The 15197-nt window shown below is 40.9% G+C and overlaps 2 protein-coding genes across 4 annotated transcripts in view; both read right to left on the reverse strand.

The window, feature by feature from the left end:
* Positions 1–288: 288 nt before the first annotated feature.
* tigara (TP53 induced glycolysis regulatory phosphatase a) lies at positions 289–6682 on the reverse strand. Its single transcript, XM_029523351.1, has 7 exons — positions 6146–6682; positions 4064–4101; positions 3850–3971; positions 3543–3620; positions 3239–3349; positions 1821–2216; positions 289–1785 (listed from the first exon to the last, which is right to left on the reverse strand). The coding sequence occupies exons 1-6, from the start codon at positions 6358–6360 to the stop codon at positions 1827–1829; spliced, it is 954 nt and encodes a 317-aa protein (XP_029379211.1). The 5' UTR covers positions 6361–6682; the 3' UTR covers positions 289–1785; positions 1821–1826.
* A 708-nt stretch (positions 6683–7390) lies between these two features.
* The window catches only part of ccnd2a (cyclin D2, a), a 39810-nt gene continuing 32003 nt past the window's right edge, over positions 7391–15197 (reverse strand). For all 3 annotated transcript variants that reach the window (XM_029523818.1, XM_029523817.1, XM_029523816.1), the window contains exon 5: positions 7391–11809. In XM_029523818.1, the coding sequence (XP_029379678.1) occupies positions 11636–11809 (174 nt within the window). In that variant the 3' untranslated portion in view covers positions 7391–11635. The remainder of the gene's footprint in view (positions 11810–15197) is intronic.

Genomic DNA, 15197 nt, shown 5'->3' on the forward strand with positions numbered 1-15197 from the left:
GATTTTTTTTTCTAGATTTAATCGATATGAAATTATTATACTATGTAATGCACATGGACCTTGTTACATCACAGCCGCCTGTCAGATCTTCTGTTTGAATAACAGATGAGGGATAAGTTTGGCAACATTCGACAGAATGATGAGGCAAGTTTGATCCAGCGTCCTGCAGTCCTTTAACCCTCTTTTGTCAGTTAAATTTTAAACCTTGGGCTAGATGTGGCAATGTTTGTTTTGCATATGTAAAAAAAAAAAAAGAAAAGAAAAAAAAGTGTAATCTGTAAGTAATCATAAATATTTACAACATAAATCTGTTGAAAAAACAAGACAAAAATTAACAAGGGCATGCTGTAGTTACTGAAAACAAATCTGCCATTTGCAGCCATTTATAAACAGGATCAAATTGGGTGCCGGACACCAATAGCCACAGCAATGAAACACTATTTATTTATTGAAATGTGTTGAATGACTTACTTCCAAGTTGACTGTATTATTATTTATATATTTCATGTTGTTTTATTGCTGACGTGGAAAAATAAATGGTCACGATTGTACAGCTTGTTTGTTTATTCCTACTTCTTTAGCTGGGGTCATAATTTTGTTTTAACCAGACCTGAGATCTCTGCTTGAGACCTACGACACAAACAAATTGACAACGCAGCCATTAACTCCTCCTCTCAGGAGCAGCACCTCTGGGCACTGGGTCACTTGTCGCAGATAATCGTCGCTTCCTTTCTAGCAGATCATTTCATACTGAAGGAATAATGACATGAATTGCAGAAAACAAATTGCTGCACGATTAGTTGTGCACTGTCAACTAGCTTTCCAAGGAAAGGTCATGAAAACCACATAACTTTATGCACACAACCTTTTGGTTACGCAAGTGGCCTTGAGAAGTAATGCCCAAATGAATAGTGTATAATAAATGGAGACAACAATCTACTGAACTGAAAACATTCCTGGCTTATGAAAATGCAAAATGCATGCAAGGAAGAATAAATAAAAACCCATTTGACTGAGAGTGTGTTTTATCATGAAAAGACTATTTGGTCTTCTTGTTGCAAATTCTCCACAAAAACAACAGTCAGAATTTGTTATTCATGAAATCGACTCTAGCTCGATGAGGTCTGATAGCTTTCCTACATTGTTACGTGCTCACATTGATGAAATATTGTACATTCTGCTGGTCGTACAGTATAGTATCAGAGTCATAATGCTTTTCCTCAATGGATAAATACATTTGTGTGAAAAGCTGCAGCACAGAAATAGCGTGCACACACTGAAGTACAACACATGAACTCTTTGTGACGAAAATGTGTTAATTCACACCAACGGAAAAAGTCACTTATTTCAAAAAAGTCAACGTGGTTGAAGTCATGCTCTGTGTCCCTACGTTACATCTATGAACTCTGGGAGGATAAATATAGAAACTCTTTAGCGCACAAAAACCGCCTACTTTACAGTAATGAACAACCAGACAGTAACAAAGTGATGATGACATCGTCCTGCAAAACACTGAACTTAAAGTGCATTACCATTGCCAGAAATACTTTAATACTTGTGTCCTGAATTGCAATAATTAAATATACTTAGCACGTTTTTTCTTGATAATTCTTTTGTCATAACTTTCAATAAACAACTGGAAGAAAAAAGTAAAAATTTCACTTTTAAAATTTGAAAACTATGTGAGCAACTGAAAGTCAGGTGAAATAAATAAAGTAATATTTTTAAATAATGTGAAATGGTAAAAAAGCCTTTCGGTATTAAATCCCTCAGAGCCGTGTCTCTTTTGTAATGTTCTTTCCTGTCATCTGTCTGTCTCTGTGCTCCTACTGTTTGACGTGGTCCCCCCTGTGGACAAACACACAGCGGATCCCTGACAATTTGAACTTGTCATCTTCTTTTCTCAGGGTTAGTATAAAGCGACAGAGTCCTGTGTTCGGACTTAAGGAGAACATATGTGCCTTGTCAGAGCCCTGAGGCAAAGAGCAGCCTAACTCCTCCACAAAGTAGCGCACTACGACACACATGTAGGCTCCATGGGTGACAACCAAAGCATGGACAGGGACCCCTCTGACCCCATCGTCTGGCTTCCCCTCCACAGGAGACGGTTCTGTTGGAGCGGATAATGACGGCTCATCCTCCCCTCTGTGACTCCAGTGCTCCTGCCCAATTTGCTGGAGCATTTTCTCCATAAACTCTTTGACCCGCTCCTTTACCTGAACAGATCAAAAGCCTGTCAGAAACAGCTCGTTGCATCTCTCTTGCTCTTTTTTTGCTTGACAGCGACAGCATACTATACATGACGGAAACGTGATCGCATGCAGCTGTGAGGCCCCCAAAAGTTAAAGCGTCTTGTATTCAGAACAGCACAACATAGTGAGAAGCCCTGCCACTGAAAACACACGTCTACTCCAGTTTCATCCTGACACAACAACCTGTAACTTGTGGGAGGGAGGCAGGCTTGTCGCTGATACAGATTGGGGCACGCTGTGCTTACGTCAAATCTATCTTTGTATATGTGCATTATCATCATCATCATCATCATCATCATGTGCTGGTCACGTACAGGGTTGGAACAGAGTTAACTTCCAAGCCAAGATCCAATCGCCTGAAGCCTGATGAAGTATCTTTGAAATAGAACCCCGCCAGCGTCCTCCCACATAGCCTCTAACACAAATAACACAGAGCTAAGCAGTGACTTCTTAATCTGGGGCAGTGACGAACACTCTGCAGTTGTTTGACAGTGGAAAAGCATGTACTTTGACCAACGCCTAATTTACACCAAGTGCTCTGGCAGATACTTTAGAAACTCAATCATGTGGCTGCAAAGAGGCCATGACATAGCACGTTACACCCTCCAGGGAAGGAGGTTGACTGAAAAGATGAGCATTTGCTGCCACCTAGTGGTAAAACATCTACATTGCATTAAGCGGTAGTTTTGTCCACGACTGAAGGACAGAAAAATTGATTTTGAATTATCATCATGAACAGCCGTGACAGCGGAGCTGGTGTTGTCTTTCCCATATGAGTCTCTGTGTTTGCTCTATAATGGCAAAATGTTTTGAGTGTCTTGGCAGATGTTTGAAGATAAATTTTAGCGTCAGGCGTATTATGATTAAAATGAAGATTGCGTTTCACATGGGTGTTGTAATATACTGCAGTAATGATGTGGTGAGGAGGAAAACAAAACAAAAAAAAAAAACCAAACACATGTTCTGAAGACCCAGTCTTGACTCACCTGCTCCTGAGTCTCCCCCTTGGGAGGTGTGAAGCCTGGAAATGACTGCCCAGCTGCCTTGGCCATCGCTTTCACATCCTGTACCCGTCCACCCTCTGCTACACCAAAGCTCTGGGGGGGGGGGGGGGGGAGACCCAAACTTATTGTTAACGGGACAGCAAACTTTTTTTTAATTGATTTTTTATATATATATAAAATAATAATAAAAAAATAATATATATATATATATATATATACACACACACACACACACACACACACACACATATATATATATATATATAGGGAATAAATATCCACTCACTATCTCTTTAAGCAGAGGGTCACATGACATCTGTAGACCAGAACAGCTGGTGTTGTGTTTCATCATTGTTTCAGCTGTCTGGAAGAAAAACACAAACAAACTAAGAAACTAAGAAAGAATCCATTTTTATTTTCTCCAGGTGATCGTTACTTGAATTGAATAAAACTCTGTAGAATCCATTAAAAAAAAGCGGCCTAGTATATTTCCATTACATGTTATCATACTGTAAATAAATCCTGCAAAGTTCTAATTGATTTTTCTTCAAGATTCCTCACTTGCTGCCACTGCAAACACCAAAACACGGTACCTGCCGGGCACGCAGCATGTCACTGACAAACACGTTGCTGAACTTGACATCTGTCAGGTAGCGGCCTGCAGCCTCTGCCTGCTGTAGCCCCGTCTCAGACAGTGGGGAATCTATAGCTTGGCCTGGTTGGAAGAAGAGGAAGGGAACAAAGAAGTAAAGAGAAAGCTCGAGACAGAATAGACTGATCAAATGTTCTTAGTCATTTATTTCTGACCTTGTAGAAGGCCTTCTTTATTGTACTGCGTCTCCCCACTGGAGGAAATAAATGAATGAATAAATGAAGGAGTGAACAATTAAACCGTCATAGATTTGAAGATTTGACCCTGTGAAGTAAACTGGTGGAGCCTGCTAAAGTGCATGAATCCCCTACAGGTGCAGATGAACCAGTTTCAGATTAAATGAATCAATCCTGTTTCAGATTAAATGAATCAGTCCTATTTTAGATGAAATGAACCATTCCTGTTTCAGATGAAATGAACCATTCCAGTTTCAGATTAAATGAATCAATCCTGTTTCAGATTAAATGAATCAGTCCTGTTTTAGATGAAATGAACCATTCCTGTTTCAGATGAAATGAACCATTCCTGTTTCAGATTAAATGAATCAGTCCTGTTTTATATTAAATGAATCAATCCTGTTTCAGATTAAATGAATCAATCCTGTTTCAGATTAAATGAATCAATCCTGTTTCAGATGAAATGAACCATTCCTGTTTTACATTAAATGAATCAGTCCTGTTTTAGATTAAATGAACCATTCCTGTTTCAGATGAAATGAATCAATCCTGTTTTAATATTAAATGAATCAATCCTGTTTCAGAATAAAATTAATCCTTACTGTGTCCAGATTAAAGTAAATCCTTACAGTGTCCAGATTCAAATAAATCCTTACAGTGTCCAGATTAAAGTAAATCCTTACTGTGTCCAGATTAAAGTAAATCCTTACTGTGTCCAGATTAAAGTAAATCCTTACAGTGTCCAGATTCAAATAAATCCTTACAGTGTCCAGATTAAAGTACAGATTAAAGTAAATCCTTACTGTGTCCAGATTAAAGTAAATCCTTACAGTGTCCAGATTAAAGTAAATCCTTACAGTGTCCAGATTAAAATAAATCCTTACTGTGTCCAGATTAAAGTAAATCCTTACTGTGTCCAGATTAAAGTAAATCCTTACAGTGTCCAGATTAAAGTAAATCCTTACAGTGTCCAGATTAAAATAAATCCTTACTGTGTCCAGATTAAAGTAAATCCTTACTGTGTCCAGATTAAAATAAATCCTTACTGTGTCCAGATTAAAGTAAATCCTTACTGTGTCCAGATTAAAGTACAGATTAAATAAATCCTTACTGTGTCCAGATTAAAGTAAATCCTTACTGTGTCCAGATTAAAGTACAGATTAAAATAAATCCTTACTGTGTCCAGATTAAAGTAAATCCTTACTGTGTCCAGATTAAAGTAAATCCTTACTGTGTCCAGATTAAAGTAAATCCTTACTGTGTCCAGATTAAAGTGCAGATTAAAATAAATCCTTACTGTGCCCAGATTAAAGTAAATCCTTACTGTGTCCAGATTAAAGTAAATCCTTACTGTGTCCAGATTAAAGTAAATCCTTACTGTGTCCAGATTAAAGTACAGATTAAAGTAAATCCTTACTGTGTCCAGATTAAAATAAATCCTTACTGTGTCCAGATTAAAGTAAATCCTTACTGTGCCCAGATTAAAGTACAGATTAAAATAAATCCTTACTGTGTCCAGATTAAAGTAAATCCTTACTGTGTCCAGATTAAAGTAAATCCTTACTGTGTCCAGATTAAAGTACAGATTAAAATAAATCCTTACTGTGTCCAGATTAAAGTAAATCCTTACTGTGTCCAGATTAAAGTAAATCCTTACTGTGTCCAGATTAAAGTAAATCCTTACTGTGTCCAGATTAAAGTACAGATTAAAGTAAATCCTCTCGGAGCTGCCGTCTCTGTAAAATAAACCGATCCGAGGTGACACCTGCTAGCAGCTAGCATAGCACAGAAACAGACCAAACTTGAGCCAAGCAACTCGTTTTAAAGCATTAAAAGCTTAATCCAACCAGTTTAGCGTGATTTTTATGAATTGCCCAAACAGGTAATTCCCAAATATTTGCCCCACATGTTAAATCGATGATTTACGGCTTTATCCAAAATATCTGCCCCGAAGACGGCAGCAGACGGCGGGGGGCTAAAAACCAGCAGCCACCGGTTGTTCTGCGGTAAACAGGCAGTTTATCAGATAGGACACAGCTTTTTAATGTGAAATAAACTCACTGTCGAACCAGAGTCAGCCCAAATGTCAGCCCCTCGGTCAGCCCCTCGGTCAGCCCCTCGGTCGGCCCCTCCGTCGGCCCCTCCGTCAGCCCCTCCGTCGGCCCCTCCATGCTCCGGAGAGTCCCCGGCAGAGACTCAGCAGCCTCGGCCGTCGACGGTCGTGACATTTGGACCGTGAACTCATCACCGGTGGGACCGACAGGCCTGCAACACATCAAATTACACCCACAATGTCCATTAAGCCATTAAGATTCAGAGCAGGTAGACAGACAGACAGACAGACAGACAGACAAACAAACAAACAAACAAAGAATAAATAAACAAAACGGCCAACAGAAACACAGAGCTCTGACGTCACACACGGAGCTCAGCCCTTCTTCTGATTGGCTGAATTAAATAATGAATTCAATTAGAGTTCAATTTATAATTATTATTTATTTTATTTATTTTTTTTTTTTGTTTTGATTATTTTAGGCTGGACTGACTGGATTTTGGTGTTTTTACTAAACTGGTCCGCACAACAGTTAAATAGCCAAAAGAACTCGCTCCTCCAAAATGATCATGAAGCTGATTTTGCAGCTGGTTTACTTTTTTTTTTTTCCAAGCAAAAAGATGATCATTATAAAGCACCTGAAAGTTGTAAGTTAAATATTATTGATGATATTGTTCTTCTTGGACGGATCCACTAGATGGCAGCAGGTGATACTCCCCAGTGTCAGGACTATTTGCTTTTCTCTTTTTGTTGTTGTTGTTGTTGTTTTTTACCTTTCCCTGAGGTAAATCCAGGGTTTGTGTCTTTTATGTTGACCTAAAAAAACACCATGTACATGACCATTAATACAAGTTTATTGTTCCCATTGAATCAGAAAAACAATAGTCCACAACGACTGTTATTTTTGTCTTTTGCAGTTGTCATCTGGGATTTTAAAGAGCGGTCAGCGGCTGGGAGTCCTCTGAGTAATGTCTGCATTTCCTTAGCTTTTGGTGGCAGATATGTTTGAATGACCTGAGATGTACTTTTTTTCCTCTTAGGTGTTCAGAACTAGTCTCCGCTTAATTATGGCCGGATGACTACATTTTGTCGGTGATTAGGTGGTACAGCTTAACTTTGTTCTTCAGGTTCATAGCCAACTCTCTCGCTCTCTTTCTCTTCCTCTCTCTCCACACACACACACACACAAACTAATCTATTGATCACTAAACAATTGAAAGTGCAGAGCTGAAAAGGAACACAGGCGTGGGAAATAGTGAGCTGATGTGGTGTCACACCCTTTAAAGCAGAAGTTTATTGAACAGAGGTTGTGCAACAGACATTTGAGGTACATGATATGAGTTATAGTGGAGGGGAGGCAACTCAAAGGGAAATCTGCACCATTGAAACTTCCAGATATCAGAATATTTATGGTTGGACCCGACAGGTGCAACTCAACTCCAGCGGCAGTTACAATGGTGCGCACACACGATATTTTAGACCAAAACACATCTTTCTGACGTACGAAAACCCATTTGTATGGACATTCAGAATGATTGTGGTTGTATAAAGCAAGAACTTTACTTTGGCCATCACAGGAATGCTGTTTTTTCCCCCTCTCTCTTTCTGTCTCTCTCTCAAACACAACAAATCAGATGTAGCACCAACATGAACAGAAATGAACATGCTTGAACTATCTACGGCATTAAAAACCCAAAGATATTGTTGCAGTATTGTTATGCCCCCCCCCCTCCAATATAGGTTAAGTCCAAGTGGAAGCCTTGCATATTTCCTGTTTCCCATCACACTGAGCAAATTATTTACCCACTAAAACAGTGGGACTCAGACAGAAAAATGTTGCTGCTTTTTTTTCAACGCCATGGTACTCTTTCTCCACCGTTCCAGGCTCCCTAACTGCAGAGGTATAGGTGATGGTTTTGTGTATTTAATTTTGTCCAGTAATCCTGAGGTATAGGAAATACCACTGATGCAGAATGTGACTGAAGAAGGAGAGCAAAATACATAAAAAAGGGGGGAAAGGAGACATGCTATCTAAGCAAACTGTCAAACTGTACAAAGAACATTTCCAGTCGAGTACTCATTTCATGTTCTTCTATCATCATCTACTTCGTTTTTTCTGACGGTATCTCTTAAGCGGTAAAATAATTATATTATAATACAAATGTTTATAAAATAGCAGCACACTCAAGTGACACATCACAACTAGGTAATGTTATTTTTTTTGTATAAATGAAACAAATTCATAGCTTTTAGCAGCGCAAAAAGACAACAATAATTCAATAAAAATATTGACACTTTTTTCTTGATGTCTTCACACCTCCTCATCTGTCCTCTCTTCACTTTGGAATACAGTATCTCTAAGTCTTAGAAAACCCCTTTTGCGGGTCTCGTCACCCCATAACATATTTCAGACACAAATTGTAAGGGTGGTTTCAATACATAACATGCAACAACAAATTGCAGGTAAGAAAATCACAACCAATCAGTTTGGGAGAGAGCTTACATCAGGCAAACAGAGGCAAAATGAAGGGGTCATATCAAATATTCTTACTGGGATGTTTTGGCAAATATATCATTAAATTGCCCAGTTTTACTGAAAAACATCACTAAAACATTAGATCCCCACATTTTTCTTCAGTCTGACAAACATACACTCAGCAAGATCACATACTGTCATAAGGAAAAAAACAAAAAAAACCAAAACAAAACTCAAGCATTAAGTCAAGTACACCTTGCTGTGGAAAAGCCATGTGTCCCATTAAAACTTAAAAAAAAAAAAAAAATCTGTCTCCTGTTTTGTGCTGATGTCTGTCGGGCTGATGAACCCCCTTGCCAATGATTTGAAGCAGCAAAGCTCATAAGGGGGCTGATGTGTTCAATGACAGACAATCAGCCTGAACTACAAAAGCCAGCACCATTAAAAAAAAACTGACCAACCACTGCAACACATTAGTTAAGGTGGGTTAGACAGCAAAGGCTGTGCTGTCTTAAAAATGCAAACCTTGTTGCCCTCTGAAGAACATGTGCAAATATTGGATGTTACAACCACCCTTTGTAGCTCATCGCTGCCCTGTGTGACTATCTGTGGCTGTGATGCAGATAAATAAAAAAAGAAAAATTCAAGTAAAAACAAATATTTCATTTCTTGACAAAGTAAAAGAAAGTCAAACAGAACCCATGGGTCAGTGAACTCTGCGTATGTAGGCGTTTTCCAATTCGTGCTGGTATGTTTGTGTCAAATTCTCTGCAACATTCAGATTCTCCATCAACTTTCACTTGACTTTAGTTAGGAATGTTTTTGTTTTTCAATCGGAATGTCCTCACTGTAACACGTGGAAAGCCATTTTAATTTGACTCTTGCTTGACAAAAGGGTATATCTGACGAATGGGAAACCAGCCCTACAAAGTCAACCGAAGAAAAGGAAAACAAGGAAAAAAAAAAAAAAAAAAAACAAGAAAAAGAAAAAGAATAAAGAAATCATCCATTCACCTCCAGTCACCACTCAACATATTTCATTTTACTCATCTCCTGGGGAGCATGTTCTCAAAGTGCTTTGCCATTGAAATCAACCCTATGTGGGATGTCAGATACACTGACAGTATATTATCATCCTGTACTCCTCTACAATACCCCCCCCTACGTCCCCCCCCCCCACCCCCAAGAAAGTTCATCCTAACATGATCTGGCAGCGTAAAGTCTTTGTTCCTCATTTCATTTCTCTGTAACTGGAAACCTAGAGCAAATCTGTCGACTTAGCTGTCTCACTGTAGATCAATGAAGAAAACCGTATGTTGGTTTCACCCAAATATGCAGATTTCAAACTTTTATCATGAGGCCATTGGGTGTCTTTTGTTTAATATCATCTTCCAGCCACTGGCTGTACATTATCCACGTCTCCTACACAGCAGCACGCTCCTGCACCACTAAAGTCCTCCCTGTTCCGCACGGGACGGCAGAACATCCACAGTGACGTCTTAGTTGCAAACTGTCCCTGTCTTTCTGTCTTTCTTTCCACGCCACGCCCTGTTTCCTCTCTGCTAATTAATACAGAGGAGCCCAACATCTGCCAGACTTCAAAAAGCATGACTTTCTTCAAGACTTTGTCCTCTCCTCTTTTCTTCGCATGTGCCATACATGCCGCACAAGCAAGAGGTCATTACTTCTCGGGCCAGACTCAAAGCAGCCTAAGGAAACACAATTTTGTAACAAAGTGAAAAGAATGAAGTCTCTGTAATGTGTCGTTGACAGAATGGCAGTAATAAACAAACACCTCCCGTGACCTTTGAATCTGAGGTGAGACACCTCAGAAAAAAAAAAAAACAACTAAAACTAAACTTAAGGGGCTTTAAGTCAAAGTCCCTTTGCCCATATCCTCCTTCACTGAATCTTTTTTTTTTTTTTGCCACTTTTAGTCCATGCACACGAGTTTATTGTTGGCCAACAACAAACCATGACACACTGTTAATGCATGAAGGCAGTGATATAGCATAGATGCCCTGTTATACTGATGGACTAGGTACATGTAGCCTCCGCTTGCTCCATAGTCTTATAAGATTGAACTGTCTACAACTTGACTGGGCTTAAGTGCCTCGCGCCATAGAATGCACACTGCTAATATAGATACCGGATCACATGTAGCATTCGCACCACACACACCGACACGTCGATACACACACACAGGCATGAATGCAAACTGGCATACTTACGCACAAAACGCGCACACACACACACACACACACACACGTTTGCACACTGCACTTACAAAATGACACACACAAGCAGCCTGAAAAAGAGGAGCTTATTGATTTCTACGACTCTGTTCCAAAATATGTCAAATAATAATATTATTAATAATAATAATAATAATAATAATTACTAATACTACTAATAATTATAACAATCTCATCCCTGCAACTGGGATCCACTGACTTTTAGCATAATGTTCTCAAGCCTTCCTCTGTATGTCTCCTCCTTGACACACACGTTGACCTGCTTGGAGGAGAACCTCGCACACGTGTCCTTCCCTAACATTAAAAAAGAAATTGTGATAATACTCAAAAATGTTATGCCCCACTGTGATCCCATTAATGCAGTTTCTGAATGGTTTCCACAACCTCTACCATAACAGCCTCATTATCATGCTATGGTTAAAATATAATTTAAAGATCATACTATACAATCAAAGGCAGAATGCAAATATGATTTGCTTCCCTTCTGTATATCCAAGGCACTGCAGAGGTTGATTTTGAATTCAATTTCTTGCTTTTAGACTAGAACATCATAGACAGTCTATTTTGTGGGCAGGTATTTTTGACTTGAAGAACAGAAAACCTACAAAAAAAACTAGCAAGCATTGTTGTTTTTTCTTTTAAAGGGCTTGTGTTTTTAACATTTTTTGTTCTTTTGTTCTTTTTTTCTGCTTTTAAGAAAATTGAGTTTTTTTTTTTCATTATGCTTTTTTTTATTGTAATCCTGTGCAATGATGCCCTCTGGTGGTTCACAAGTTGACATCACGGACGTCTGTTGGGGTGGAGGATTGATCCAGCTCATCCAGACCTTTACCACTGGGGCCCCTCTGTGTCTGCTGCTGCTGCTGCTGCTGCTGGCGGCCCTCGCGCAGGCTGCTCTCCAGCACACGCTCAATCTGCTCCTGACACTCTTTGAGAACATCCTGCAATGCAACAAGAGAGGAGGGACAAACTATAAGAATCTATTTTAATCTGAAAATCGGGAGGTACAAAGTTTCTTTTCATTGCAGGTCTAATCAGGAAGCAAATGTTAACAAACGTTAAATCAGCAAGTGTCATTTTAGACATAACGGGATTTATTGATGTCTGTTTTGTGTTAGAGACTTCTTTTGTCTTTTGCCACTGAGTGGCAAACAACAACCTCACCTACTTTCTTAGCAGGTGAGGTGAACAGTTAGTGTTATTAACTTAGTATTACTTATAGTACTGTTCAGTTTGGCTTTCATCAAGCAGAAAAATGCAGAGCCAAGGTTGCTCAGAGAAGGAAAATGGCTTCTACAGCTATCATCACATTAGAAAACTGAAAACTGTAATGAGTGCTTAAGAAACAGGGGCCCCCGGTGTGGCAGCAGAGCCCCCCCTGGGCAGTGTAAGCCATGGTTTTAAATGATCAAAGAATCTTTAGCAGCTACAGCTACTGCCAAGGCTGAGCACAGACACGGACCAGACCCAAGCATTACATCAGTTCGTCATGATTGTGCACTGACTGAACGCCAACCCTATAGAACTCATGTGCATGTGTGCATATATGCAAGTATAGACACACACACAAACACACATGTGCATACACACCACAGCCTCCAACCACCCACCTATCCCACCAACTTGGCCGTTCCCAAACACACACAAAAGCCAAACAGAAGTAGCCTTGACAACAGCGGCTGAAAACACAGGTAGTACTAAAGCTATGTTAATTACATCCACCTCCTGTGGGAACACAAAGGTGGTGCTTTTTTAACGAGAGCCAGTCTGTGTGCCTGCCTGCCTGCAGGGGATCCATCTGAGACCTGGCCAGCTCGCCTTTCACCATCAAAGGCCGCAGCAGCAATCTGAGAATCCACCTGGGAGAGGAGCCTCTCAACAGTGCTGAACCCTCATATCCTTCCCTGATGGAGGGTTGATGGAGGGGACCGGGCGGCGCAGGAACAGAGAACAACTCAATGAAGAGGGGGGCCTGAGTTGGGGGGAGCGCTGAATGGGTTGTTGGTGAGAGCTTAAGAAAATGGTCAGACCGTTCTTGGGTGGAGAGCAGCACTGACGGGCATTAAAGATAGAGTCGACTGTGACTAACTAACAACAGATTAATATGAACGTTCCTGTCAGGTCTGTAGTGAGTTATCACTGCTCTCTGGTGGCGAAATACAGTAACACAGCTAAGGCCGAGCTGCTTGACATGAGTGCAACACGCACCCCAACAGACACACACATAACAGACCTGAGAGCTCCACATCACTGGAGGGATGGGTGAAAGTGTACACTTTGGGAGCAGGGAAACATTCGCAGCTAATTTGGACCTGATGGGCCACAGTTTGAGTTAGAGCCTCTGATTGCCGCCGGGCCTGGTTAAATGAGTTCTCGGTCTTCACTCATCAGAGGTCAAAGTGTTAAAGGTCAAATGGGATGACACATGCATTGAGTTGTCAGTGGGAAACCCAGCTTTCTCAGCTGGTAACTGGTTGGAAATGTACATCATCTTATAATGATTGGCTCCAGAGAGTTTCTTTGGCAACAATCCAGGAGGGTTGATTTGATGTTGAGGAGACTGGATTGATCTGCGTCGGGCGCCTCTGGGAGAGCGTTTCCCTCAGCAACGGGTCTGACGTGGAGGAAACCGAACAAGCGTCTGTCCCTTAATCTTCGCCAGAGGTTGGCTCTTAACATAGGCGTGTGCTCACTAGCTCTCTCGTTCTCTCTCCCACTCACCATCTTCCCATCAACATGTGCCCCATTGGTCATAAAATCTCAAATCCTGTGAGAAAAGTAAGTAAAGTGAGTACATGTAAAGGGACTGCCTGTGTCTTACCACAAGAATGCACATCTTCCCATCTTAAAAGATGCCCCCCCCCATGTCCTCCTCCTTCTCTGCTGCTCCTTAGAGCGGCAGTTCGGCTCCCATGCCAAGCCCCATGGGCTTTATTCGAGAAACTTTAATGACTTCAATGTGTGACTACTGGAAACACCGACACTGTTTTCAGAGAAGCTCTAGGTACATGCTCACTGAGGAGGCCAACAGTACCGAATAACTTGGCCATGGGAGGTAGAGCTGCACGGAGGCATCCTATTTCTCTACCTCCACCCACAAAACACAAGACCATCAACGAGCCTCCTCCTATCCTGTCTCAAACATACAGTATATCACACTGACAAATGGAGGCATGCACATTATCCCTGGGCCGTCTTTGCGACACGGACGATAGGGGGAAGTCGCGCAGACAGACAAAACCAAAAGGAAGAAATGTGTGAAGCCATGGAATGTGTTTTAACTGCTGACTGTACCACACAAGAGTGTGTTAGCTACTCTGGGAGGACTTGGTGGTCAGACAACTGAAACAAACACACACACAGACAGACACACACTGATGCCACACACACACAACAGATTTCAGGGAATCTTAAAAGAAAAAAAATCTGGGGGCTGACACTGGAAATAAGGAATCACCACATGACTTGAATTTCCACAAGTCACAATTGAGAATGTGACCTTTCTCTTTCTTTAGCTTGAATGCTGAAATACCACAACGCTGATGCCACAGGCTGTGTTCATAAAATAATCCTTTATAATAAATACATCTTTGCTGCAATCGTGTTGGCTCTAATCAATTACTGTTAACATTCACGTTTAAATATTGCATGCAATCTTCGCCGCACGATTTGTATGAAACCACAAAAAGAGGAATGAAAAGGGAGAAACGGGGAAAATGTGTTTCCGGTGTCTTAGTGACCCTCACTGAAAAAAGATGAATGACAGAAAATTAGTCTGTGAAAAGATCACATCTAGGAAGTGGTGGTGTGAAACCCGTGCACTTTAGTTTAAATGATTTCAGATTAAAGAGCGACTCTTACCACTCTAAGCGATGTGTTGCAGCATCTATTTCAGCTTTTTACTGTGACTTAGGTTGACCTGATTAGGGGAGTGACAAAAGGGCAATCAAAGCTGAGTGGTCTCCCGTTCCAAATGCAACACATTCACACAACTTTCATCTTGTCTCGCTGCAAATTCTGATTTATATTTCAGCCTCGTTTGCTGTCCCCAACAGGGAGCCCCTCTTGGCCACATCAGGTGTGTGTGAGGCTACTCACATTCTTCTAGCAGCCCAAGATGGTGACTTGGCCCTATCACATTTCCACTGGAAAACCACAGCTTCTGGATACCACAGATGCCAGCAGGGTGCCAGGGGGGTGGCGTTGGCCATGATGCTTTTGGCAGCAGCAGCTGCAGAGGTTGGCAAAACTTGCTTTGCCTTCATATTTTGCCTGGCTCTTTGGCTGACTCGCTACGAGACGCAACTCTACCATCTTGCCGACCCTCTG

The sequence above is a fragment of the Echeneis naucrates genome, chromosome 16, assembly GCF_900963305.1.
Source record: "Echeneis naucrates chromosome 16, fEcheNa1.1, whole genome shotgun sequence".
In the NCBI taxonomy this organism is placed as follows: Eukaryota; Metazoa; Chordata; class Actinopteri; order Carangiformes; family Echeneidae; genus Echeneis; species Echeneis naucrates.